This window comes from Hemicordylus capensis, chromosome 5 (assembly GCF_027244095.1).
Source record: "Hemicordylus capensis ecotype Gifberg chromosome 5, rHemCap1.1.pri, whole genome shotgun sequence".
In the NCBI taxonomy this organism is placed as follows: Eukaryota; Metazoa; Chordata; class Lepidosauria; order Squamata; family Cordylidae; genus Hemicordylus; species Hemicordylus capensis.
Genome location: NC_069661.1, coordinates 32855872 through 32882312, shown reverse-complemented (window position 1 = coordinate 32882312; position 26441 = coordinate 32855872). Strand labels below are relative to the sequence as shown.

General features: G+C 46.4%; 2 protein-coding genes across 4 annotated transcripts in view; one reads left to right on the top strand and one right to left on the bottom strand.

Annotated features, from left to right (window-relative positions):
* Positions 1-7147, top strand: part of MANBA (mannosidase beta) — a 74179-nt gene extending 67032 nt beyond the window's left edge. Inside the window, exons 14-17 of the mRNA XM_053253002.1 lie at positions 765-909; positions 3599-3741; positions 5828-6085; positions 6816-7147. Of these exons, the coding sequence (XP_053108977.1) occupies positions 765-909; positions 3599-3741; positions 5828-6085; positions 6816-7040 (771 nt within the window). The 3' untranslated portion in view covers positions 7041-7147. The remainder of the gene's footprint in view (positions 1-764; positions 910-3598; positions 3742-5827; positions 6086-6815) is intronic.
* Positions 7148-8840: 1693 nt separating this feature from the next.
* Positions 8841-26441, bottom strand: part of NFKB1 (nuclear factor kappa B subunit 1) — a 127341-nt gene continuing 109740 nt past the window's right edge. For all 3 annotated transcript variants that reach the window (XM_053252999.1, XM_053253000.1, XM_053253001.1), the window contains 4 exons: positions 21981-22047; positions 19753-19925; positions 17186-17366; positions 8841-9529 (listed from right to left, as the gene is read on the bottom strand). In XM_053252999.1, coding sequence (XP_053108974.1) covers positions 9342-9529; positions 17186-17366; positions 19753-19925; positions 21981-22047 — 609 coding nt within the window. In that variant the 3' untranslated portion in view covers positions 8841-9341. The remainder of the gene's footprint in view (positions 9530-17185; positions 17367-19752; positions 19926-21980; positions 22048-26441) is intronic.

Sequence of the window (26441 nt, the reverse complement as noted above, 5' to 3'; positions counted from 1 at the left end):
CCGCGCCCTCCACGACCTCACCTGCCATGGTTAGGGAGGCGGGCACAGAGCTCTCGCTGCTATCCCCACTGTGCTGTCACTATGCAGCAGCAGCCCACTATGACCACCAGTAAGCACATGCCCTTGCCACCGGGGGCCAAGTCCCGCCCCTAGGTTTCCCCGCCCCCTGACTCCCCCCCGCCCTTGTGCCCCATTTTTGGCCAACATAATGTTGGCAACCCTGTCTGAGAGACATACTGCTCATAACGGTACATAAAGGTGTTAGTTAAATAAATAAATAAGTTTCGAGCCATAGTTTGCTCTTCTGTGCCTATTTTTTTCCTTTTAAAATTGCAGCTTTGGGGTGGCAAGCAGAACTGGGAACACAATATGCAGGCAGGTGGAGGGAGTGGGTTAACCCTTTACCCCTTCGCTGTGTGTGTCCTAGGGAAAAATGTCCCCCACCCCCTCAAATAGGAGCTTCAGGGGGCACCAGATAGTGCTGTGGGGACTCCCGCTCCCTGAGAGTCCTGGCTCTGACCCTTATTGCTCTCCTCTGCAGTTGATTCTGTAGAGGGGGAAATGCATGCTGCCAGGGCAAACTACTCAAACGACATATAAAGAAAAGTTGAGTTTGGCCCGCAGATACCCATAGTCTCAAGATCTTTAAGTAACTCCATGATTATTCAAAAACTTAATACTGAGATTTCTCTCTCTCTCTCTCTCTCTCTCTCTCTCTCTCTCTCTCTCTCTCTCTCTCTCTCTCTCTGCCTTTGCTGAATTAGATTATGCAGGCCCAGTGTATAAAGATTGAAACTGAATTCTATCGCCGCAGCCAAAGTGAGATAATTGATGGGGAGGGAGAAACAATGGGGGCCCTGTATTGGCAGCTCAATGATATCTGGCAAGCTCCTTCGTGGTCGTCTTTGGGTAAGTCTTGTTGGGCCCTAACCTAACTTAAATTAGTAATTGTGCTTCCTTAGAAACTTAGATGGGTTCTGTGGCTGCGGTCTTCAAGCGGGGTGGAGTGGCTGAAGCCATGGGACTAGCCGCAAGCAACGTCATCAGCACTGATTCTTTATTTGCTATGTTTATATACTGCTTTTTTTTTGCCAATGCACTCAAAGCAATCAGATGTTACTCACCCCTGCGGTGCTCATGCTTACAGCTGCAAAACTAGGGAGGAACTCCCGCCCTCGAGCTGTCACTCAACCCCTCCTGCCAGGCGCTCATGGTTACAGAGCTGTTTGTGTGAAAAAAGAAGCGCTGTAACTGTGATGGTTGGCACTTCTGCGAGTAGCAACCCCAGGCAGCCCAGGTTGCTGCTCACAGAAGTGGGTTGCAGTGCTGCTTTCATCACACAAATAGTTCTGTAGCCATGAGAGCCTGGCAGGAGGGGTTGAGTGACAGCTCCTGGGTGGGACTTCCTCCCCGCTTTTGCAGCTGTAAGTTTTGAGTGCCACAAAGGTGAGCAATGTCTGAAGAAGGCTTAATATGAAAGTGGGGAAGGGACAGGAAAGGAAGAGGGATACATGTGAAGATTAGGTGAAACAGCCAGTGGAGAAGAGTCTTGGGAGGAGAAGAGCAAAGTGGCAGTTATTTATGAAATTAGGAAGCTGCCTTATACCAGGTCAGACCATTGGTCTATATAACTCAGTACTGTCTACACTGACTTGTAGCAGCTCTCCAAGGTTTCAAGCGGGAGTCTTTCCCAGCCCGACCTAGAGATGCCAGGGATCGAACCTGGGACCTTCTGCATGCTAAGCAGATGCGCTACCACTGAACTGTGGTCCCAGTCAAGCTCTCTCTAGCTTGCTCGCAATCTTGCTTTCCTGCTCTCAAGCACCCTGCTTAGCGAATTCCCTAATATCTGGAGCTTCAGGCCGTAGCTTTTGTGTCAGCTGCCCATACAGGATTTCTTTAGCCACTGAGTAGCATGTATTAGGGAAGCTGAATTGCAACCAGCATTTTCTCAGCCTCTTCCTACACCAATGTCACCTTGACATCCTTGATTCATACCACACATTGTGCTTGAACAGATGACTCAGTTTCACTCGCATCCAACACTTACACCATGCAGTGAGCTGAAACCAGTGGTTGCCAGAGAGAATAAAGATGTGTGAATGTATGAGTGTGAGACGGACACAAGGAAATTGTGCCTTGGTGGTGTGGCACAAGGAACACAGTCCCAGTAAGGAGAGAGCTACCTGCTCTAATTCTGGCTGTTGATGAGGAGAGCTTCAGGGAATACTGCAAAAACTGGAAATGTGGGGCTTCCTGTCTTTATCCTTATTGTATCCTGAAGTACAGCTGATTGAAATATAGCACTGCCTTTTGCTTTAAATAGGAGAAATCTTGAGCAAGACTAAAATGTGACCATCACTACTGTATTAGTGGCATTACTGTTGTATTACAAACTGCTGTATTCCTGGCAGCCACCTAGGAACACAGGAAGCTGCCTTATTTAGACCATTGGTTCATCTAGCTCAGTATTCGTCTCCACTGACTGGCAGCAGCTCTCCAAGGTTTCAGGCAGGAGTCTCTCCCAGCTCTCCCTGGAGATGGCAGGGATTGAACCTGGGGCCTTCTGCAAGCAAAGCAGATGCTCTGCCATTGAGCTATGGCCTCACCCATTAGATCTGATTCTCCCATGGTTGGCGCATTCTCCCATCCTGTGTGCAAAATCTGTTGACATCTGTTTTGAAGTGTTCATTCAAACTGTGCCTATTGTGGGACTAGAGAGTGGTCTATGTAGAAGGCACGGGTACTGTAGGATTTTGGCCAGTACATATGCTCGGTAGCATGGTTGCTGCTAGTGATGTTGCCAAAATGTATAATGCTTTGGTTTGGAACACGAACTTCAGTAGCTCTTAATTCTTGCCTTCCATATGAAGGCAAGCAGTATGCCTCCTGAATTCTTACCCACCCAAGAACTCTTCCCTCTTCCGACCACCTGGTGGCAGCAGGCAGAGAAAGAGGGATGTATTTTCCTTCTCTTTGGCACCTGGAGCTCTGCTGCTGCAGAGACTCATGGACCAGGGGGATGAGGAGGAGAGAGATGGACACCCATTCCTTTGGTGTTGAAGGAGCAGCCATCATTATTAAGGGGCTTGGGGAACTATGTGAGGATTTCGGGGGAGGGTGAGATTGTGCTCCTGATGATGCCTGATTTTTGCTCATAATTGGCTGAGAAGAAATGAAGCTAATTTGCTATTTTTAAGGAAAGTAGTTCAATTTCCCATTATTAATTATGAATTGAACGGGCTCATCATTAGCTGTGGCTCCTCATGACTGCTGCTTATGGGGGAGACAGTTTATGGCAGGGGTTAATTCCCCACCCTGTTGGTTCTTAGGGAGGTGCAGTGCTTATGTGGGAATAACAACAACATCACACACACCTCACTCATGTCTCTCAATCACATATATTATTGGAATAGTGTGGGAAGCAGCTATGTGTAATTAACAGCCACACCTCTAAGGTAATATATTACTCAGCCTTTGATCTTCTTCAGGCTCTAGAAAAGAGAAGAGGCCTCATTATTTGAATGCTTGTATAGCATTGTCCAACCATAGGTCATTACGGAGTATGGCTAAAATTTCTCTTTTTGAAAACTTTTAGAATATGGTGGCAGATGGAAAATGCTCCATTATTTTGCTCAGCATTTCTTCGCTCCTTTATTGCCTGTGGCACATGAGGCTGAAGATGTGCTGTATATATACAGTGTCTCAGATCTTCACTCAGACTACATGATGACACTCACCGTAAGTGCAAACTTGCCATGTGCTGGTGCTAGAATTGGAAAGGATTTTTTTTTTTAGGAAACGTTTATATAATGGCGGACATGATGCACAGTGTTATGGAGCCATAATGCTGTGACCCCCACAGGCTGCTGTGGGTTTCAAAGGAAGCCCCAGCACTCTGCTGCGCTGCTTCAGCTTTCCCTACTTGCAGAGATGGGGAAAGTAGTGGCAATGCTGCGTCTACACTTGCTGCTTCAGAACAGTGTCAGGGCTTTCTTTGAAGTCTGCAGCAGCCCTGTGGTGCAGTGTTTCTGTCCCATAATGCTGCTTATCAGCAGAGGCGTATCTAGGGAAAATAACGCCTAGGGCAAGCACTAAAATTGCGCCCCCTGTCCAAACATCTGACACGCATCTTTCAGATAACTTTACCATAATATCAACTGAAAAATACAAGTCAAGCTCGTTAATCTTTTAATATTTCAAAAACTATTTAGCAGTGGACGTAGCCAGACAAAAAAATGCTGGAAAACTACAAATTTCAGTATGCTGGGGCTCATAAAATACCCAAATACTATGTGGAGGCGTACTTGGAAAACTAAACAGAAGTGCCTGTCTAATTCTCTACTATGTATTGTAGCATCACTATTACATAAGCTTTAAAAATCAATGGAGAATTTGACTTTTCCCACATACTCTGAAAATAATTAAAGGATATGCAGAGTAAACTATGTCACTGCTTGGAATAGATTCTAGTATTTCAGAAAGACAGTTAAAATGAGAGAAAGAGAGCAAGAAACTCGCAGTGGGCCTTAATACTAAGGATTTCACACTGATTCAAAGACAAATTCACCATTAATAGCCATATTATTAAGACAACATATTTAACTCACTTATCACAAGAAGCAAAGTAAGAGCAAATGAATACAATCCTAGCTCATAAGCTTCAGCTCAGTATTCACAAGCCCTGATTATCTGTACATAGTGCCAAACTAAATATGTGTAGTGACTTATATTAATTTTTTTTAAAAAAGTTTTTACCTGTAGCCCCTTGGGGGGGATTCCTAAAGGCTGGGGGGTATCTGAAAAGGTTCCTCCTCCCCCCACTGGCCTCTAGGGCCTTGAGAGGGACCATTTGAGCATGTGCGGTGGCCATTTTTTAAAATAAATTTTGTTTAAAAAATGGCCTCTGAAACCAAAATGGCTGCTGCACATGCTCAAATGGCCTCTGTGAGGCCTGGCATGGCCTAGGGCCTCACAGAGGTCATTTGAGCAAGCACAGTGGCCATTTTGTTTTCAGCAGCCATTTTTTATTTTTTTTTTATTTTAAAAAATGGCATCCTCCTTCAAGTGGCGTCCGGGGCACATGCCCTGCCTGCCCCACCCTAGATACACACCTGCTTATCAGGCCGCCCAATATACATACATAAGATTAATCTCTATCCCACCTAAGCGTTGCATGAAAGGAACCCTTCTGCACATATATGGGCTGGGGTGGAGTGGGGTGATACTGGCAACTTCCCCCTTCCCTCTTTAGCTTCTTTGCCTCCTAAAAATATGTCCCTGAGGGTTGCAAGACATGGGGGAGGCATGGGTGGCTGTGGGTCAGGCTTGCTCAACTTGGGCCCTCTAGCTGTGTTTGAACTACAACTTCCATAATCCTCAGACACAGTGGCCAGTAACCAGGGGTTATGGGAATTGTAGGCCAACATCTGCAGGAGGGCTGGGTTGAGCAGCCCTGCAGTGGGTGGATGGAGGTGGGGATATCCTCAAAAATAACCCTTCCAGCTGTGCATGTGCAGAACTTTCTGTTCACAACTCTTGGTTGGGATGTCGGCCATTATATAATTTTGATGATATATTTAACGCTTCCAGCAATGGATGTTGTAGTTTGAGGTTTTTCAATGCAGGGTGTCAAATGAATTTTCCAAGCTAATGTGTAGCATTATTGCCTCGGCACGGCACAGCCATCATTAACCTCTTTTAAATGCCATTGATTTAAATGGGGGGGGGGAGGGATTTAAGCATGTGTTTGAGCTGAGCATAGGGCTTGTTGGAAAGCAAGCATCAGTCTGTTTTTGTCACCTTGATTTCTTAATGTACTCCACAGGTCAGTCTGTACCACTGGAGTTCACTGGAGCCGGTGTGTACCTTGGCTAAAGCGAATGTGATTGTTAAAGCAGGGAGTGCTGTCCCCATCTACAAGAAGCCAATTGGTGATCTTTTGAAAAGATGTGGAAACTGTACCAGGGAAAGGTGTGTTGTCACCTTTTACCTTGCAGCTGAAGGCAAGTTCTCCAGTCCAGTCAATTACCACTTCCTGTCCTCACTGAAGGATGCAGTTGGACTGCAGAAGCCACAGCTTACCGTAAGCAGCAGAATTACTCTTTTATTGTTCCAGTAATACTTTCTTTTCTTGGTAAGATAGGCTGTTATGAGTAGATGATTCTTGTTTATAAACAATAGAGCTGGAAGGAACTTAACGAGCTGCCTTGTTCCTGACAAATATTCAAGGATGTGTATGAAATTTAGTAGTGGGCACATAATTCAGCATCTTAAATTTCCACTTGCTTGCTCTTTCTTTCTTAACGAATTTCTAGTCCTTTTAGCTATGAAAATAAGCTTGAAATCTCATCTAGAAATGGTGCTCATTAAGTTCTCCAGTGTCTAGGTATGTGCCAATAGTTGCCCCCCATAGTTTTGGCTCCTTCAGCTCCTCTGATGCTATAGGTGAAGGTCAGAACAGCTGAAGAAGGTGGAAATCAAAATGTCTTCCCCATTATATTTCTGTTTTGTTAATCATGTACAGTATAGTATTCTTTTTGATTAATTGTATCCGTATGGTATCCATATGATACTTGTACCAGTTTGCAGCCTTTCTGCAGTCTTTCTCTCTTTTTCATTTTGTGTAGTGTAAATAAGGCCTTAGTATAAAATGGTACTTTATATCATATGCTATTTTGTTTTCTGCAAGCAAGTTTGTTGTGTGGACGAATATTATACAGCACATCATATACTTAAAAAAATCAATTGAAATTATAAATAGGAGCAAAGATAACCACCAGGACAATGTTTCAAAACCTTTCCCCCTTTTTTAGGTTTCTATTTCCCAAGACAGAGATCAGTTCCAGCTTGTCCTGGAAACCACGGCAGTTGCTCCTTTTGTTTGGCTGGATGCTGGGGACATCCCAGGGCGATTCAGCGACAATGGTTTTCTTCTCACAGAGAAGCGAAAAGTCATATTGTTTTATCCCTGGGAGACCACCAGCATCAAGGAGCTGGAAGAGTCACTCAGATTAACATCGCTGACAGACGTTTCCTGAGGAAAACCCTGAAGAAATGGAAGCCAAAGGGGAAACCGGAAACAGAAACATGACTCGCCTTCTAGAGATGCACAGAATGGGACCATTAAATGTTGTTCTTCTGCCAGCTTCTTTCACACTCAGGACTCTTTGTTCAGTGGACTGCTGCCAAGAGCAAATTATGCACATCTTTAGAGGGAGGCTGCTCTCAAAGTCAGAGGAACGTGCATGTTAAGAGAGTTTGATGGGAACAGGAAATGAAGTCTGTAGAATATTGAAGCCGCTTACAATGGCTTCACTTCCATGCCACTCCCTGCATTTCATAACTAAAAGTTTTCTATTTCAGAGAGAGAGGAGGAAAGATGTGCTGCTCCAGGAATAGGTTGGGGCTTCATATTACTGAAACCTCCCCTGCCCCACTCCAAGCTGCAGTGGAAGTTCTAACACCGGAAGGCTGATAGACATTGGTGTAAAAATACCAGCACTACTTTCACTGGGCAAATCTAGATTGGCAAAGAGGACAGGAAGCAGATAACCAGAGCAGCCTGTGGGCTTCCCTATCCTTCACTACCAAGTTGTCACAATCAACAGCCACTCAGCAGGAGGGCTCTTGAGTCAGGGGCTATGGTTATTGTAGGGGCTTCCTAAATGCACAAGTCTTGCCTCAAGAGTTTTAGCTACATTGTGCATTTCAGGTAGGCTTGAACTGCGTGGGAAAAGGCAAGGAGGAGGAGTGAGGAGGGATGGGGGTGGCAGCAGTGAAAAGAGTACACCCAATTGATTTTATTGACCATTTGTGAGTGGTGAAATGGGGCAGAGAATGAAACAGGCAGTCTTACTAATGCTGACAGCTGACACCCCACTCCCCCACCACCCCGATTCCAATTGGGGCTTCTCTAGGCAGGGGGTGGGGGGGAAATGACAGCTGCTGGTCACAATTCTCCCACCCCACCCCAGGAGTCTCCATAATGCTATGTTATGATAGTATTATTTCAGATGCTTTGTTGGGTAGAAAGGTAGGGAAATGGTGGATGCTGGGATAAGCACTACCATGAAACGGGCAATGAAGAAGGGTGGACCAGGAGATCTGGTTTTGGTCCCTCTTTCACCTTCCCAGCCCCTCCTCAAATTCTCAGCCTTAGTGAGAACAGAATCCCTCCTCTCACGGCTAAAAGGAAGTGTACCATTTTGTCCCTCCCTCCAAGGTGCTTATTAAGTTTTGCAAAATGTTTGTATCACTGTCCCACCATATGCTTGCCCATCAGAGTATACATGAGTATTCAGGACAGATGTATCATGCCTGTCTTACTCCACAAGTAGAAACAAGTATAAATGTTTCTCCCATTAGTTATTATGATGAGTTCATGCCGTTATACTAGCTACCATACTGTACAACGTTCAGTGAGTGTGCAATGTTTATTGCACAGCTACAAATACACTCTTGCACAGCTGTGCATATGTTCCATTAAAATGCACCCTGAACACTGTGCAATCTGCCAGCCACTGCCATGAATACATATATTGGTATCTGGCTTTCACCACCTCTAAAGAGTTAGGCGGTAGGCCAGCCCAGCCGAGCCGTGGGTGCAGCACAGATAACCTCTCTGTCACTCTCCAGTTGGCGTGTTGAAGAAAAATATTGTAAAAACATTTGAACTAGACCTTAGGTCTTGCTCAGGTGTGATATTGGGGGGAGATACCTCATTTCACAACTGGTGCACTTTAAAAACTATTCTCATAATAAACTCTGGTCCATGGAGCCAATTCACCACTAGTTGCTTGGTAGCACCCATGTAAGCTGCAGAACATAGACACTAAAAATGATCTCAATTTTGCTTTTTATTATAAAAGTAAAATAAAAAAGCATTTAAAAAGCACAAATTTCTCCTTAAGAATAGTTCATGCAAAACCAAAATATTTACAGTAGAAATATGCTGAGATAGTATGGGGGGAAACTGGTTTGAGGCTTGAATGAGTGCATAGGTACCACATGGGGAAAAAAATTAAATACATTCACTGAAATATACATTATCCGTATTGGCATAAGTATCTACTTTGATCAGAGTTTGACTAGTTTTTGTGCTTCACAGCTTTGGGCCATAGTTGATGTCTTATGTACCTTTCTCTGAACATGAAGAGGGCACTTAATTTCCATGATCTTAGGCAAAAAGAAAATTCACCCGATCCTCCTGTTGTCCTGAGCCTCCCACTTTACTGGGATCTGGTCGCTGTTGAAAGGCCCTGCTGATGTACGTTTTAAAGAGCTTTTTTCTTCTAGTGCACTTTGGATCCTTAACAACTCTGCACAATCATTCCGCATGACTAGGTGGCTTCAATTTTGCCTTGTAGCGAGTTGTCCTGTACGTATCCTGTGCCCAGTTTCTTAACTGTTACTGGTGAGCTGCTGGTGAAAGGCTCAGAATATGTGAAGCTGAGTTTGCGGAGGGAGATCTCTACACCACTGTCACACATGCTTTCAACATCTTGGAATTTGAGACTGCACACTTCACCTGATTGGGTGGGGGGAGGGAAAGGAACACATTATGTCGTTTAAAATATAGATAGTACAGAACTATACAGTCCAATAAACAACAGAGCAATACAAAGGCCCTTTTGCCTTCTCTCTGACCCTTACCTGTACTTTCACTTGGAGTAAAGGGCTGACATGATGCACAGTGTTAGGGAGTAAGCAGTGCAGCCCAGGGCATCTGCAAAGCTAGAAGGCAGCCTTGATGCAGTATAAAAGGGCTGTTTGCATCAATGGGGAAAACTGCTATTGCACTGCTTGTGCAAGCACCTGTTCATAACAGTATCGAGGAGCATTACGAGTCCGCAGCAGCCTTGAGGCACAATGTTATGGCTCCACAGTGCTGCACATCATGTTGGCCAACTTGCAATTCCTGACAGGTGCAAAAGGGACAATCAGGGTAGAGCTGCCCCTCAGGCTCTTGGAGAGGGACAGTAGTAGAGAATAAGCTTTGAGTGTACAAGGCCAGTAGTTCAGGACAGAACCTGGAGACCATCCTGGCTGCCAAATTTTGTACTAATAGAAGTGTCTGGACTACATTCAAAGGCAGCCCTATGTAGAGTGCCTTGCAAGAGTGAAGTCTAGAAGTTACCAGCATACACACCACTATTTTAAGATCAGTGGCTTAAGAGCCAAAGCCCTCTTGTGACAGAAGGAGAGCTGCAAGTCCATAAGGAGCTTTCAGCATCCCTGCACTGAAGGCTTCTTTGTGCAGAGGGGGAGCGATTTCCACATCTCTCCTGATGATGAGGATTGCCCAGCTCTCAGCAACATATTTATACAAGTACATAGGGCTTTGTGGGGGAGGGGAGAGAGGTAGAAATAGTTCTGTCTGTGCCCAGTGTGCTGTGCAAAAAAGCATTCAGCGCAGAGACACTGAAGGCTTCTTGCGAATCCTCAGACCTCCTTCCATCACTGGAGGGCTGAGCATCATGTATGCCATTCTCTTCTAGAAATAGGTGCAGCTGGTGTATCAGCCACAGCAGATAAAAACACACAACCCGTGCACAATAGCACAAGAGTGCATCTTTTTGAACTAGCACAAACAGTCCTGCTATGCTACTCTGGAAGCCAGCTCCAGATTTAGTGCAACATGTTTACACAAGTATTTTGTTAATCTGCAGGCCAGCCATTAGTTTCCCAAGACCACCCAGTTGGGCAGGGATTTGAAGTGGGCTTCCCACATCCAAAGCAAACACTCTTGCAACCATCCACTGCCATGGCTTTGCCACCACCTCTGCCACAAGAACTACAAGTTGCTTACCTGTAACTTTGGTTCTTCTAGTGGTCATCTGTCCTTTTACAACAATGGGCTATGCACCTGCACAGAGATCTCATCGGAATCTAACAAGCTAAATTCTCCCGATTTAGGCGGGAACCCTGCCCCCAGCCACTATATGCGGCTGTGCCACTCCATATCCCCTCAGTCACAGAGTCCGGCTTCAGTAGACCCAGCGGGAAGGATGGGAGGGCGTGTAAAAGGACAGATGACCACTAGAAGAACCAAAGTTACAGGTAAGCAACCTGTAGTTCTTTGACGTGGTCTCTGTCTTTTACACCAATGGGCGCATAACAAGCTAGCACCCAAGGCGGAAGGAACAACCAGAAACAGGGATGCACTCTGCAAGAAGTATTTATTTCAAAGAAACAAAGTATATCATCTGAAAATAGATAGCAGGACAGTCCTGCCAAACTTATCATCATTCTGTGCCCTGGCATCAATAGCATAATGACGAATAAAGGAACAGAGCGAAGCCCAAGTAGCCACTTGACTGATAATGTCCAAAGGGACCGCACGATCAAAGGCAACAGAGGCCGCCATGGACCTAACTGAGTGCGCCTTAATCGTTGCAGGCAATTGTTTATTTGCCAAGTTGTAGCAAAGTTCAATAATAGAAACAATCCATCTAGACAAGGACTGAGAAGAAACTTGCAAGCCTTTGCAAGGCCCATCATACAGAACAAACAGAAGCATTTTCCTCCACTCTGCCGACCTTTGAACATAGGACAATGCCCTCCGAACATCCAAGCGATGCAACCTGTGTTCTGCATCAGATGAAGGGTTCTGAAAAAATACAGGCAAGGTGAGTGGCAGGGAACGATGAAAGGTAGAAACTACCTTTGGAAGGAACTGAACATCCAGTTGGAGTACAACCTTATCTTTATAAAACTGGAGGTACAGCAAATCAACCCTCAGGGCCCACAGTTCACTAACCCTCCTAACGGAGGTGATTGCCACTAAGAAGGCAACCTTCCACGTTAGAAGATGAGGATCAATCAAAGCCAAAGGTTCAAAGGGCGGGCGTAGCAAACCAGCCAGTACCACAGACAAATCCCAAGCCGGTGACATGACAGGGTCATCTGGTAAAACATGCGACAAACCCTTCAGAAAACTCTTTACCAGTGGGTCCTTGATCCAGGAAACCCGAGTGATGGTTGAATGCGCCACAATGGCCGCCAAATGTACCCTGAGAGAGGAGAGCTTCAAACCAGACTCTTTTAAATACAAAAGATAGGTACAAACATTCTGAACGAATAGGTTAAGAACATTAAACCCATTTTGAGTAGCAAATGTATGGAAACGAGTCAATTTATGTCCATATGACTTTCTCGTCGAGGGCTTTCTAGCCACAAGCAAAATGTCTCTGAGTCTCACCGGGAAGGCAGAAGGATCTTCTAGGCAGAGATGGATGTTCGGATGGATCACCAGACCCTTTTCCTGTGACAGCTGGTGAGGTAGAGTGGGAAGGCGCACGCAAGTCACAGCCATCCATCTCAGAGCTGCAAACCAAGGCCTCCTGGGCCACCAAGGGATTATCAGGATGGCCCTGGAGCGGCCCTCCCTCAGTTTGTGAAGAACCTTTGGTATGAGGGGGAATGACAGAAACAGGTAAAGGAAGGGGCCTTTCTAGGACAGGACGAAAGCATCGCCCAGAGATCTCCTCTTCCCCTCCCCTTGAACAATAGAGGGCACACTGAGCATTGTCCTGAGATGCAAAGACATCCAGAACCGGAGCATCCCACATTGTGAATAGGTCCTGGAGTACACCCCGATCCAACATCCACTTGTGGGAAACCATTTTTCATCTGCTCAGTGTGTCCGCCTGGACATTCAGGTTCCCTTGGATGTAGACTGCATGTGGCATCACTGCATGTGCTTTACACCAGTGCCATAGGTTGACTGAAAGAAACAAGAGGCTCCTTGAGGTTGTGCCTCCCTGCCAATTTATCTAGGCTTTCACTGTCGTATTGTCGGTTTGAACTGTCACCAAACAACCCACAATTACGGGTAAGAACCCCTTGAGGGCATTGAATACGGCCAACAGTTCCAAGTAACTGATATGCCGACCCATCTCTGTTATCGTCCAATGGCTGCTCAGACAATAATTGCTCATATGAGTGCCCCATCCTAGCTCCGATGCGTCTGTTGTAATCACCCAGCATGGAGGAGACACCTGGAAGGGAGAACCGAAATCCAGATGACAGGGCTCAACCCACTAAGCCGCGGCTTCCCGCACCATTTGAGGAGGCGTGCGCTCCAGCTGAGCGGAGTCCCAAAGTGGGTCGAACACATTCAGGAACCACATCTGAATGATGCGCATCCAAAGATGCGCAAGCGGAAGCACGTATGTGGTGGCAGCCATATGGCCTAACAGGCGCTGCACCGAGTGGTCTGTGGACCTCTGGCTAGGAAAGTGGTAGCCAACTGCCCAAGTGTCTCTAAGCTGGCCTCCGGGAGGAAAACCTCTCCAAGTGGGTGTCGAAGATCAGCCCTATAAATTGTATCATGCAGACCGGATCCAGCTGGGACTTCTCAAAGTTGACCTGCAAGCCCAGGCTCTGCAGAGTGTCTATGACTGTGTTGAGAGAGCCCCAAGCAGCCTGCTTTGAACCTGCTAGGATGAGCCAATCATCCAGCTATGCCAGTATTTGTATCCCCTACTCTTGTAGAAATGCCACCACAGGGCCCAGACATTTTGTAAAGATGCTTGGGGCTGTCGTCAGGCCAAACAGTAAGGCCTTGAACTTATAGGCGATTCCCCCATCTGGAAACGCAGAAAACAGCGATATTGAGGGCATATGGAGATATGATAATACGATCTTTCAGGTCTAAGGAAGCCACCCACATTTATTTATTTATTTTATTTGTCTACTGCCCTTCCAAAATGGCTCAGGGTGGTTTACGTGTCCCTCTCCAACAGGCACTGATAACATCCAGAAACATTTGTACATAAGGTGTTTGTTTAGGCCTATGAGGTCCAATATAGAGCGCTGACCACCATCTGGTATCGGAACGATAAAGTAATGGGAGTAGAAACTGGGGCACTGGTGACCTTTTTGATTGCATCCTTCAAGAGGAGAGTGGAGACCTGTTACAACTCTGGGGTCAACGGTGTAGTCATGACCTGGACAACGGTGGTGTCTGGCAAAACTCGAGGACATAACTCGTGCGTATGACACTGAGGACCCACTGATCCATAGTCACCTTGTCCCAATTCGCCGCAAAGGGAGCCAGGCAGGTCAGAAAGTCCCAATAGTCATTGCTTTTTCTGAAAGGTATTTGGACGCTGCTACTGAAAAGCAGGCTTACTGGCCTGGAAACCAGACTTCTATCAAGGCTGGAACTTGTTAACTAGAAAGGAATGCTCTGATGAGGATTGTTGCTGTGAAGGAGCTTTAGCCTGCTGGTAAGGAAACCACTGGGCTGCCTCTGTGGCTTAGGAGCAGAAGAAGAGTAGGACACAGATTTTGCCATGCTCCTTAGCTTCTGCACCTTCTGTAAGGTGTCATCAGTCTGTTCCGTGAAGAGGCTTGAACCTTCAAAGGGAAGATCCTCAATCCTAGCGCGGGCCTCATAGGTCAACCTGGAGGAACGCAGCCAGGCATATCTCCTGAGAGCCACAGATGTGGCCATCACCTTTGCTGCACACACCAGAATGTCTCGCTAAGTAAAGTTCTTGCTTTTCCACCTGCATAGCTTCACGCAGAAAAGCCTTCACCAGATCTTGCTTATCCTGGAGCAGGAGGTCCAAAAAGGGGGGCACCTTTCCCCACAAAAAAATGGTTATACCTGGTATTCTAGGCCTGGTGGTTGGCAACCCGCAAATGAAGAGCTGACGCCGAGTAGAGCCTCCTCCCAAAGGAGTCCAACTTCCTCCCCTCCTTACCTGGCGCAGAGTGACTGCGACCTTTGGACTTTTGCAGGGAGGCCTCCACCACAATGGAATTAGGCGTAGGGTAATTCAAGAAGGCTGTATCCCCCTGTATCTGCACCCTGTAGAAATTCTCCGAATGTCTGTTGGGTTGTGAAAGGGTTGCTGGCTTCTTCCAATGCCCACGCATGACTCCCAATAAAGCAGTGTTCAGTGGTAGAGAGACTGGTACTTTAGCCTCGGCATCAATGAGACTGAATAAAGGGTCCAATCCCCCTTTTTGTTGTGTATCAAGGCTCACACCGCGAGCTGAGGCCATGTTGGCCACATAGGCACAGTATTGCTTCAGATCTTCAGAGCCAGCATGGTGTAGTGGTTAGAGTGCTGGACTAGGACCAGGGAGACCCGAGTTCAAACCCCCATTCAGCCATAATACTAGCTGGATGACTCTGGGCCAGTCACTTCTCTCTCAGTCTAGCCTACTTCACAGGGTTGTTGTGAAAGAGAAACAAGTATGTAGTACACCACACTGGGCTCCTTGGAGGAAGAGCGGGATATAAATGTAATCATCATCATCATCATCATCATCATCTTCCGACGGAGACAGAGGTTTAGATTCTGATTGATTGTCCAAAAGGGATGACCCCAGAGAGACTACGTCTGAGTCTAGAGACTCAGGTATACTTTCACTTTCCGTCTTAAGAGGGCAACTGGATCCGGAGCTAAGTCCAGAGGAACAGCTGTAAGCTCCGGATGGTTACCCAATGGGTTTGGTACTGACCCATCTGCTGCTGCAGTTGGTACCGAGAAAGGTTGCGGCACCAGATGCCGAACTGGAACCGCCAATGGCGATCCGCACCTACTAGTGCGGTTGCGAAGGTCTCATTGAGGAGAGTGAGGCCTCCCTTTTGAATGCTTAGAGGCCCTACGCAAATCACGATTAGTCCCAGAGTTTCCATAAGCAGGTTCCTCCTGGTACCGAGATCTGTACCGGGGCTTCCCATAGTTAGAACAATCCAATCAATAACCAGAGGGATACTGTCTATAAACGACAGCTTCCTGGTGCCAATCTCCTTAGGAGAAGGGTTCATTATCTACATCTGTGGAACCCCGCACAGAGTCACGGTATCAACCAATGTATGACGGTCCACGTTGATTCCAATCTCTCCATCATCTGTATTCGGAGGAGCGATCCTCTGAGTCCCAACGTGCTCTCCAATCCCCATGGAGAGGCTGTTCCACGCGGCAAATGGGAGACGAATGATGTCTAGGCAGCCACATCGAATTCGTGGCAGGCTTGTCCGGTGAATAGGGTTCATATTTCCTGTCCTAGAAAGATATGGTCAGGTATCTGGCTCAGACATCGAAGCCATCGGAGAACTAGTACGAAGGCGAGGATCAGTAGAACTTGGTATCAAAGGAACTGTTTACATGGATGGCAGACCTTCTGACGCCTGATCAACAACTACTGAACCATGCTCCAAAAGAGATCAATTTTGGCTTCTTAGCCAGTGGCGCCTCTGAAGAGACTGGCGGGGGCTTCTTCTTCTTGGGAATAGGCAGTAGATGTTGTCATGCTGGTAGATGCGGAACTAGTGCCAGCTTCTTCTTCTTTGGTACCGAAGGGATCGAAGAGGGGTTTGGTACCTAAGGTAAAGTGCGCTTAGGCAAGGCATCCGGCAGTACAGAAGGGGCTGAAACCATGGGCAGGTCCAAGGCAGGCGCCAACAGCACTGGTACTGAGGCCGGGTGTTCTAGCGCCTGAGGAGTGGAGTCAGAATGCTCTGAGTGTATTGAAGAAGCCATTTTAAACAATTGCTTCAACGACAAGGCCTCTGAAGAATGAAGGGCAAGTCCCACAGGGCAGCGCGCAAGCGAGAAGCCCTGTTCTTTCAAGCCTGCTTCATAAACCTCTGAATGAATGTAGGTCTCAACAGTGTGGAATTCCCCCAGGCACAGAAGACACTTGGTATGAGTATTGGGGGAAGGGATCTTAGATCCACAACGAACACATTTTTAAAAGTTGTTTGTGCCTGGCGTAGAAACTTTTGGCCAGCCGGCCACAAAGCCCCGTCCCGGCCAGGATCGGAGCCAACGAAGATGGCGGGGGTGGGGGGGAGAGACACCATGAAAATAAACACCAAGAAAAAGTCGCTACTGTGCATAGAAAGAAACACAACAGGCGTGAAACAGGGAAAACAGGAGAAAAAAGAGGATCCAAATCACAGTCCTACTTGTTGCCGAACCGAAGATTCCACGACGTCTACTGAAGTGCGGACGACAAAGACTGAGGGGATATGGAGTGGGGCAGCCACATATAGGGGTGGGGTTCCCACCTAAATCAGGAGAATTGAGCTTCTTAGATTCCGATGAGATCTCTGCGCAGGCACATAGCCCATTGGTGTAAAAGACAGAGACCACATCGAAGAAACAAACCTACTGGCAAAATGGTACTGCAAATGCATGGATCAGCAAATGTTAGTTACCTAGTTGTGTTTTCACAGGGGAGGAAGGTGGTTCACATGATGGAGATCTGTCATCTTTCACCTTCTCTTGGTTGGACTGGCTTGATGAGATGGATAATGCCTTTTGAATTATTTCAGCAGCCTCTGGATAATCCATTTCTCTCAAGGCATCAAGCAGCTCTCTTATTGTACCACCAGAAACCTGTATGGTAGGACAAACAAAGGGAATGTCATTGAGGTAGGCTTGCTTCCCAATAAAGACTAGGGATGTGCATGGAACCGGTTTGAAGGCCCTTTTATGGACCTCCAAACCAGTTTGAATGTCTTGCTCCACCAGTTCGAAGGTGGGGGGTGGGGATACTTTTTAAGGACTGGAGAGGATGCTCTTACCCCCCCACTGGTGATGTCATTAAAATCGGTCCTGTGGGGCAGCAGCATACCTCTTTGCCGCCCCAGAATGTCGTAGACCAGAAGTGGCCGGAAGTGTCTGCTGCATGTGTGCACACACAGTGGCCACTTCTGGTCCGTGACATACTGGGGCAGCAAGGAGGTACACTGCCGCCCCGTGGGACTGATTTTAATGACCACGTCAGCGAAGGAAATGCGGTGGAAGGAGAATAAGAGCACCTTCACCAGTCCTTTAAAGGTATCCCCCCACCTTTGAATCGGCAGTCACCGGTTCCGTGCACACCACTAATAGACTATTATCAGCTTTTTGTGCAGAGGTTTGTTCTCCAGCATGGATGGTGGCAGGTACAGGCAAACCTCGCCATTTGCGGATCTGACACCCACAGCTTTGTATATCTGTGGCTGGGTGACACCCAACCTCAGCATATGCGGGGGAAGGGGGGATGTTCACAAAGGGTTAGTTTCACGTATCCATGGGTTCGGGGTGGCCGGAAATGACTTTTGAGGTAATTCCCAGCCACCAGTTTGAGGAGAGGAGCAATTTTGTGGATCTTTTGTTTAAAAAAAATTCAGTGCAAAAGATCACAGAAAAATGGCAATTTTGACATTTGTGGGGGCACTGCAGGATAGATGCAGACCCACAAAGCATGGTAGGGCACTTTGCATTATTTCTGCCAATTTTCACTGGTCCCCCCTGCCATTTTGAATCCTCTGGGAACATGACCCCCTCAATCCCATTGACTTAATGCCGTGTTATCTGAGGTTCCAGCGGAGAACGGAACCCCCACTGATAATGGGATTTGCTGGCACGTCACAGGTCACTGGAATTACTTCTCATGGAAACCAGGAATACCAACACTTATTAACTAGCTCTCTCTCTCTCTCTCTCTGTGTGTGTGTGTGTGTGTGTGTTTAAATGTTTTTAAAATGGAGGTCTCACCATTACAGAAATTGTATCACCCAATAGTTCCCTGTTCATTCTGATAAGCATTCACATGGTGAAGTAAAAGATATAACAATGTTTGGATGTGAGATGCACTGTTTCATTTCCAAATGAGAGACATCTATGGTTGTTTCTTGTTAACTGTGTGAAGCGTATGGTAACACATTCAGAGATTACAGAATATAGAGGATCTTTCACCATACAAGTTCTCTGGCTGATATTTCTGCATAGCAAGTCACTCATCTAAGAGGGATGTGGAATCACTGTTCCTGTGGCACTAACCAGCCCATTAGTGCTCCTAGCGAAGGTGGGGGAGGCTCCAAGCAAATGACACTGTGTCATCGCTGCTACAACCTACTGCTACTGGGAACAATGGGAGTAGGTTGCAGCAGTGATGATGCACAGTGTCCTTCACACAGATGGGCTGGTGATTGGCCCAGAAGCAGCAATTCCACATCCTGCTTGGATGCATGGCTTCTGCACAGAATGTCAGCCTCTGAAAATAAATGACAGTATTAAATCCTAAAATGCATAGGATTATCCTCTTAAGTACAGAACTTCCAAGGGGAGTACACTTAATAACAGACTGCTGGAAATAACTGACAAGGACATAGGAAGCTGCCATATACTGAGTCAGACCACTGGTCTATCTAGCTCAGTATTGTCTTTACAGACTGGCAGCGGCTTCTCCAAGGTTGCAGACAGGAATTTCTCTCAGTCCTATCTTGGAGAAGCCAGGGAGGGAACTTGGAACCTTCTGCTCTTCCCAGAGTGGCTCCATCCCCTGAGGGGAATATCTTACAGTGCTCACACTTCTAGTCTCCCAATCATATGCAGCCAGGGCAGACCCTGCTTAGCTAAGGTGACAAGTCATGCCTGCTACCACAAGACCAGCTCTCCTCTCCTGACCAAAATTCTTGATTGCACGAATCTAATCACACCCATCTAAATCCATAAATCCAATCACAATCAAACCAAGTACACACCCTGTGTGCACAGAACTTCTGAACATGCAGCCCTCCCATTCATCAGTGGAGGGACCAGCTCAGCACGCCTAAAGGAGTGCGGGCAGAGGCTCCGTCAGAACCCATGTGATGGCTGAAATTGTTGGACTGAAGTACTTTGCGGCCTGGTGCTCCAGCATGCCTCATGTCATGGCAGCCCTGACATATTTTCTAGCACAGAGATGGCTAGATTAGTCATTGGCCTGATCCAGTGAGAATGTTTGTAGGGTTACCTCATAATTATCCAGAAGAGTTTTTGGTGGAGATGGACTCAACCGGAAGGCATTGTTGAGTATTCCTAGACCCAGCTTTTGTGCCAATCTGGACCAATTTTTATTCAGATCAGGCACCTCAAGTAACTTGTACAGCTGTAACCTGACATCCTCGTTCAGGTCTTTCATATTTCCTGGGGAAAGTGAAACAAACAAAAAAGACAAAACCACAAACCATTCAATAGCCATAATTATGGATGTTACTACTGTGAATTTACTTGCCATTGGCAATATTCTCTTTCCCTCACATCGCAAGTGGAAGCAAACACCTGGGCATTGTCTAAACATTACAGAGTGAGGCAGCAGAATTCTGAGGGCGATAGAACAGATTGTACCACTTCAGACTGTAGGGGGGAATGGGGTCACACATTTTAGTATACAACTAGCACGGGGGGGAAGGTTGTAGCTCAGTCAATTTCTTATTAGCTTGGTTGCCCACTATATATATAATATTTATTTTTCATTACACACACACACACACACACACACACACACACACACACACACACACACGAATTGTATCTATACATTTTAAAAAATGGTATCTTTACCAGCAGTATGAAGTCGTACAATCCATCTTACCAGCCCAGAACACATCCTGAACAATTAAGTAAAATAGCATGAAAAGCAGACTGTTTACCACAACTAGCAGCCGTAAGTGAGCATGCAGTTCAGTGCTCCCCAAACCCTTTGTATAGATTTGGATGCCAGATATGAGAGGGTTTTTTCTTCAAAAGGCATGTCATGTTGGTCTATTTCTGTTCAACTGAAAATAGCAATTAAATTCCACTGACCACTGTGCTTAAAGTGAGGTCATATTATGTTGATCATAATAAATGATTCCTTTTAAAGGAGAAAAATGCAAAAGTAAATCTTCCAAAGGACTATAGCTTCATAAGGTGAACATTTTGTTTAAAAAATCCACCTTCTGTTCACAGCTCTAGTGAAGTTCATCTACTGCCTAGCCTATACATGTGAGTAACGAGTTGCTGCTAAGCAGCTGTCTCTGTTGTGAGGGCCAGCGTAGGACTATAGCTCAGGCCTGAATGCAGAATATGAACCCTACAGGGTTCATATCACTTCTCATCCATTCAGCTCATGGAAAAATTATTCTCCAAGCCTAAACACCTTCACGGGACGGTTGAAAAGATGCTCAGGGAAAGGTGCTACAGAAATACTTAAAATTAATAGCAATATTTATACGCACTATTAATTATGGCTGTGTCATCATTAAACAAATCTTAGTTGATCATATGAGTTTCAGCACATTATTTATTGCATACATTTTCAAATACTGTTCCAAAGCAAGGAACATACCGCCTTTGTTCTTAAATTATGCACATGCGTATCATTATTATTATTATTATTACTATTATTATTATTACAATCACTGAAGTGGTTTATCCTCCTATGTGAGAGAAAAGGGGAAATGCCCTTTTAAGATGCCATCTGTAGTTTTTATAAATGCGTGTATTAAAAACGGCTGACATGATGTGCAGCCTCCTCCTATCTCCATAATGGTCTTTCCCGGGGCTGATGCAGACCTCAAAGGCAGTCCCAACACTATTCTGAAGGAGTGCTTGAGGAAGCTGCACTTTCAGAGGCCCCCCCCCCGCTTATTGCAAAGGGGGAAACTTCCAGAAATTAAGCTTTCACACTCGCTGCTCCAAAACAGCATTAGGAACTGTTTTCTGCAGCAGCCCCAGGGCAGACCATTAGGCTGTACATCATGTCAGCCAACATTTTACCAAAAAAATCTGCCTAATCATGGGGGCACGTGTTTAGTGAGTTAAAAGTTTAAAAAAATCAAACTGATGAATCTATTAAATGTTTCAGCCCTATAAAGGTGCTTTTTGTGTCACATAAAGTGCAGGTGTGACACAAACAGGCTCGGCATTGGTACACAGCAAAAGTTAATTTGTAGTTCAGGGGTTCCCAACCAGAGGTATTCCAGAAGTTGTGGAACTACAACTCCCATCATCCCCAGCCACATTAAACAAACACCGGTTGGGAATCCCTGTTCTAGACCAACCTGCCTGCCTAAGGCAGGTACCTTCAACCAAAGTGCTCAATCAAGGTGTCTTTAGCAAATGCTCTCTAGTAAAGTACCTGAGGAGTAATAGCAAGCCTTAGCCAAGTAAAATGTTAGAGAAAAAGACAAGATCACAGTCAGGTTTTTTTGCCCTTACCTCGTGTCAATAGGACATCAGAAGCCACCTCCAATTCAGTGGGTTTCCCATTCAGGATATCATATACCTGTTGGGAAAGCGCAGAGTGAGCTACCTGTCTGCACATCATGAGAAATCATGATCTTATGCTTTTAGGGTTCATTTCAAGCTAACAGTTATATAAACACTGCTAGTAGTTATACTGCATTTTTCTTACAGATTCTGTAATAATCTGTAAAAAAACTTATTTTAAACGTACTGGACAGCATCCAATTGAAATTATGTGATGACTAATTTATATTAATTTCTGTGGTGCTTAGTCATTGAAAACTAGATGGGGTGGTGCCCATTATGTACCTCCTTATTTAAAGAGTGCACAAATTTTTAAAAATATAGGAGAGAACCAGAATTGATCTTCCGAGTACACTCTGTTTTCCCTCCTCATTTCATGTGCAGTGATAAGAAATGAAAACAGAGGTCTCCAAGCTTGCTGAGAAACTTTAACAAGAGATGCTGGTTATTTTATGCAGTCTGTTGCTCTACTTACATTTCTGTAGAATTCAAAGTATTTTAGCAAGGATGGGACAAATGTACAGGGCAAGGAAGATCAGGCTAGGGAGGCATCGGCAGGGCTGTGTGCGTATTCTGCCATTCTTTGAAATCCTGATCCATGCGCACTGGCCAGAGAGGATTAGCACAGGGCCCAGTGTAGCCCCCTTTCCTCTCTTTAGGGTATGATTCACAAGGCTCCAGCTATCACATATAACCAGAGGCCGGGATGAGATTCATACTCATCTAGGCATCCCGCTCCTCCACCAAGGCCCTGGCCTCCAAGGAGAGCTCTGGGAATGAATAATGAATTGTAGGGACCTCTGGAGGAGAGGGACATCCGGGTGAGTATATGCAGCAAGGCATACACGAGCCAGCAGTATTAGCTGGAATGCTGTGGTGCACATCTAAGGGGCAGCCAGGGAGAGAAGGTGCCTCCTAAGACCCCTCCTGTTTGCACACCTGCACCTACAAGGGGATGGACTGTACCCTCTGTCTATCAAATCCCCCTAAACTAACTTCCATTATGATGACACTATTACCTCCCTTCATTCAGCCATACTTGAGGATGGAGTCGCGGCTCAGTGGTAGAGCATCTGCTTTTTGTATGTAGAAAGTCCAAGGTTCAGTCCTTGGCATCTCCAAGTAAGGCTGGGAAAGACGTCTGCCTGAAACCAAGTCAGGGTAAATGGGCCTGACTCCATATAAGGCAACTTTCTAAGCTCTCATGTTCTCTATGACACAAAGATTCCTAAAAATTATGGATCCAACCCATATGCAAACGTGTGCTCACACACACACACACACACACACACCACACAATATCCCTTTGGTGACTGTTGCGGGTGTCTGCCTTGTGTTTCTTTTTAGACTGTGAGCCCTTTGGGCAGAGGCGTAACTAGGGAAAACGGCGCCCGGGGCAAGCACTGAAATTGCACACACACACCCCCCGCCGCGCCCCACTCTCCCTCCATATTGCCCAGAGTGGTGCACTACATACTTAGGTTCTTCCTCACAAGCAACAACCCTGTGAAGTTGGCCTGTATCTCAAACATCAGAATTATGATGCAATGATGACACTAGAGTAATTGGCTCTTGACTGTGGGTTCTCCTTTGGAGTTATTTTCACATGGAGAAAGGGGGTGGGGAACAAAACTCTGAATGTATAAATTAAAAGGTTCTCAGAAATTCTGTACTTTGAGAAATCTGAACCTATTAGCAATTTTGGCACACAACAGTGGATGTTTGATTCCAATGTGTGCAGATCATATTGGACCCCAGCAGCCATCACATTAAAAGGGCCATTTGACAAATAATATTAAGAATATGTTTAGCCTCTTGTGCAAGCCTGACAGGAAGGCGGATTTATATTAATTAAAAATACTTGGTGCACTGCAAATGAATGTGATTATGATGAGGTGCATTAGCACCTTCTGTGCAAAAGAAGTATCCAAATGACAATCTTTTGGCAGGAGGCACAGCCTCTTTTAATCTAAATTACACTAACATGCTTAATATAGGAAGAATGATTAGAAGCAGGGAAAGGATTGCAAGTGAACATTCATTGTGAAGTTGTGGCATTACCGAGGAGTGTGACATTTAAGTTAGCAATTGCTAACACACATCCTCACCATCCCATTAAATGATTTTAGCAAATGCTTCATTTTGTACCTGCTGGCACTGACACACATCCACTTTTGTACTTTTTTGATCTTTACACACACATGGTAAAGCATCCTACAGGAAGGAACCAAAAACATCACAACACAATAGTTATGCACTTACACCACTACCCACAAAAGGAGGAAATGCACAAATCATTCACAGTGCAATCCTAAGCATGTTTACTCAGAAGTAAGTCCCACTGAGCCTTACTCTCTAGTAAGTGTGTTTAGGATTGCAGCCTGTTTATCTTTGGACAATTTCCACAGGCATGGCAATGTAAAGCTAATGAAGTTGCCAACGCACCAGTAGTTCTATCTAGAGGAGAGTAAAGGAGCTCCCCTTAAATTTGGTAGTTCCTTGAAAAACAACAGCACTAGATACCAAATGAGCATATACGTGACCTTGTCCCAAAACACAATACCATAATAATCTCCTTCCAAGCTCCCTTCGATCATCGATCCACTAAACTGTGTGAGAGACTTCTCTTGCCGCGTTCGAGCTACTTCCGGCTTTCTTTTTCCTCTTAAAGGTACACTGCTTTTATTTATTTTGCTCTCACTCTCTTGTGTGTTTTTAAAAACTTTTAAAGTTTGCTCAAAGAAGGACCAGCTCTCTGGCAATTAAGTTATCTTTATTATAGGATAAATAAACGGGGTAGAGTCTGAAGGTGAGACCCCTTTGCAAAAAGCTGTCTGTTATGTTCTTACTACTCCCTCCCGGTGCTGCTTAACAATACTTTGCAATCTGGATAAGGTTTTATCCAAGGGAGGCAGCGATGGACAATCTCTCCCCCCCCCCATTTTTGATGAGCTACTTGGAGAGGGGGCCAGCACTCTTTAGTTGCTGGTAAAGAAGAGGAGGAGGTGGGAGGCATATAAAAGGGAAGACAAGCAGCACGATTCTTGGGGGAGGAAATGGCGCTATCCCTTGATTGCTCAGGGTTTGATTTTCGCTGCAGATTTTCCTTCCTGCCCCCAATATAGGCACAATTCAGCCTCCTTCCCACCCACATATCTCCTGTAGCTATCTGAGTAGGGAGGGAGAGCTGCCGTGACTCGCGGAATCCAAGCACTTGAATTAAACAAAAAACCCAGCCCTGGGAAAGGAGGTGGCAGGGAAAGAAAGGGTAGGGTTGTTTTTGAGGGACACACAGCTCTAGGAGAACCATACAAAAGGGTGGGGGATGGCAGGGGCTTTAGGGGAAGGATCGTGGACGGCGAGATTCCTGTGCAGAGAAGAAAGCGAAAGCAATATCTTTAGCAATGGAATCAGCCTTCTCCAGGAACTTCTCCCGCCCAGCTGCCCTTTAAAGCTGGTTCGCTCTTGCTGTTGCAGGGGTGGGATGGAGAGGTGCATACATTACACCCTCCAACTGCAGCTTGTGCGGAAAAAGGTTCTCCTCCCACCCGCACTCTGCTGTGCTTTAAATCAATGTGCTTCTCATACCAAAAGGCAGTCCCCGTCCCCTGGCAGCACTTTGCTCCCCACCAGGCTCCCTGCCATTTTCGACTGCCAGAGCCTGTCGTCGCCGCCGAGCTCCCTCGTGGGGCTGCTTTTGCCGCCGCCTCCTCCCCCTCCCCCCCCATACCACTGCCGACTGCCTTACTTTTCTCACTTTTGCTGCCCGCCGGGCTCCCTGCCATTTTTAGCTGCTCCCTCTCTGCCAGGGCCCGCCGCTGCCGAGCTCCCTTGTGGGGCGGCTCGCCGCCGCTGCCTCCTGTTCCCACCAGCCTCACAGCCCCCAGGCAACACAAACGCTCTGAGTCCGACTCCCCTGCCGACGCACGCGAAGTCCATGCCACCTGCTGGTGAGCTGGGAGGAGGACACACATGCGCGCGGCGGCGGGACGGGGAGTGAGCGGACTAGTGCTGCTGATCATGTGACTGACGAAGAAGACAAGAGTAGACGAAGAGGTCCGGAACTTGCCGACGCTGAAGCAGCAAGCACTGAGCAGGCAGGCACTGGCACACTGCAAACTTTAGGGGGCCCGCGCTGGGCGCCGGAGCTGAGCAATGGGGGGGTGGCGCCGGGACCAGGGGTCCGGGAGAGGGGGCGCCACCACGGACTGTGCGGAGCGGACTGCTCTTTGCAGACTCGACTGTTGCTGCATTTTTAAAAAAAATTTTTTTGGGAAAGGGGATCGGCGGGCGGGGGCACTTTTTGGCGCCCTCCCACGTGATCTGCCAGAGTGGCGCCCAGGGCACGTGCCCCCCCTGCCCCCCCTATCGTTACGCCCCTGCCTTTGGGGGACAAGAGGGCATATTATT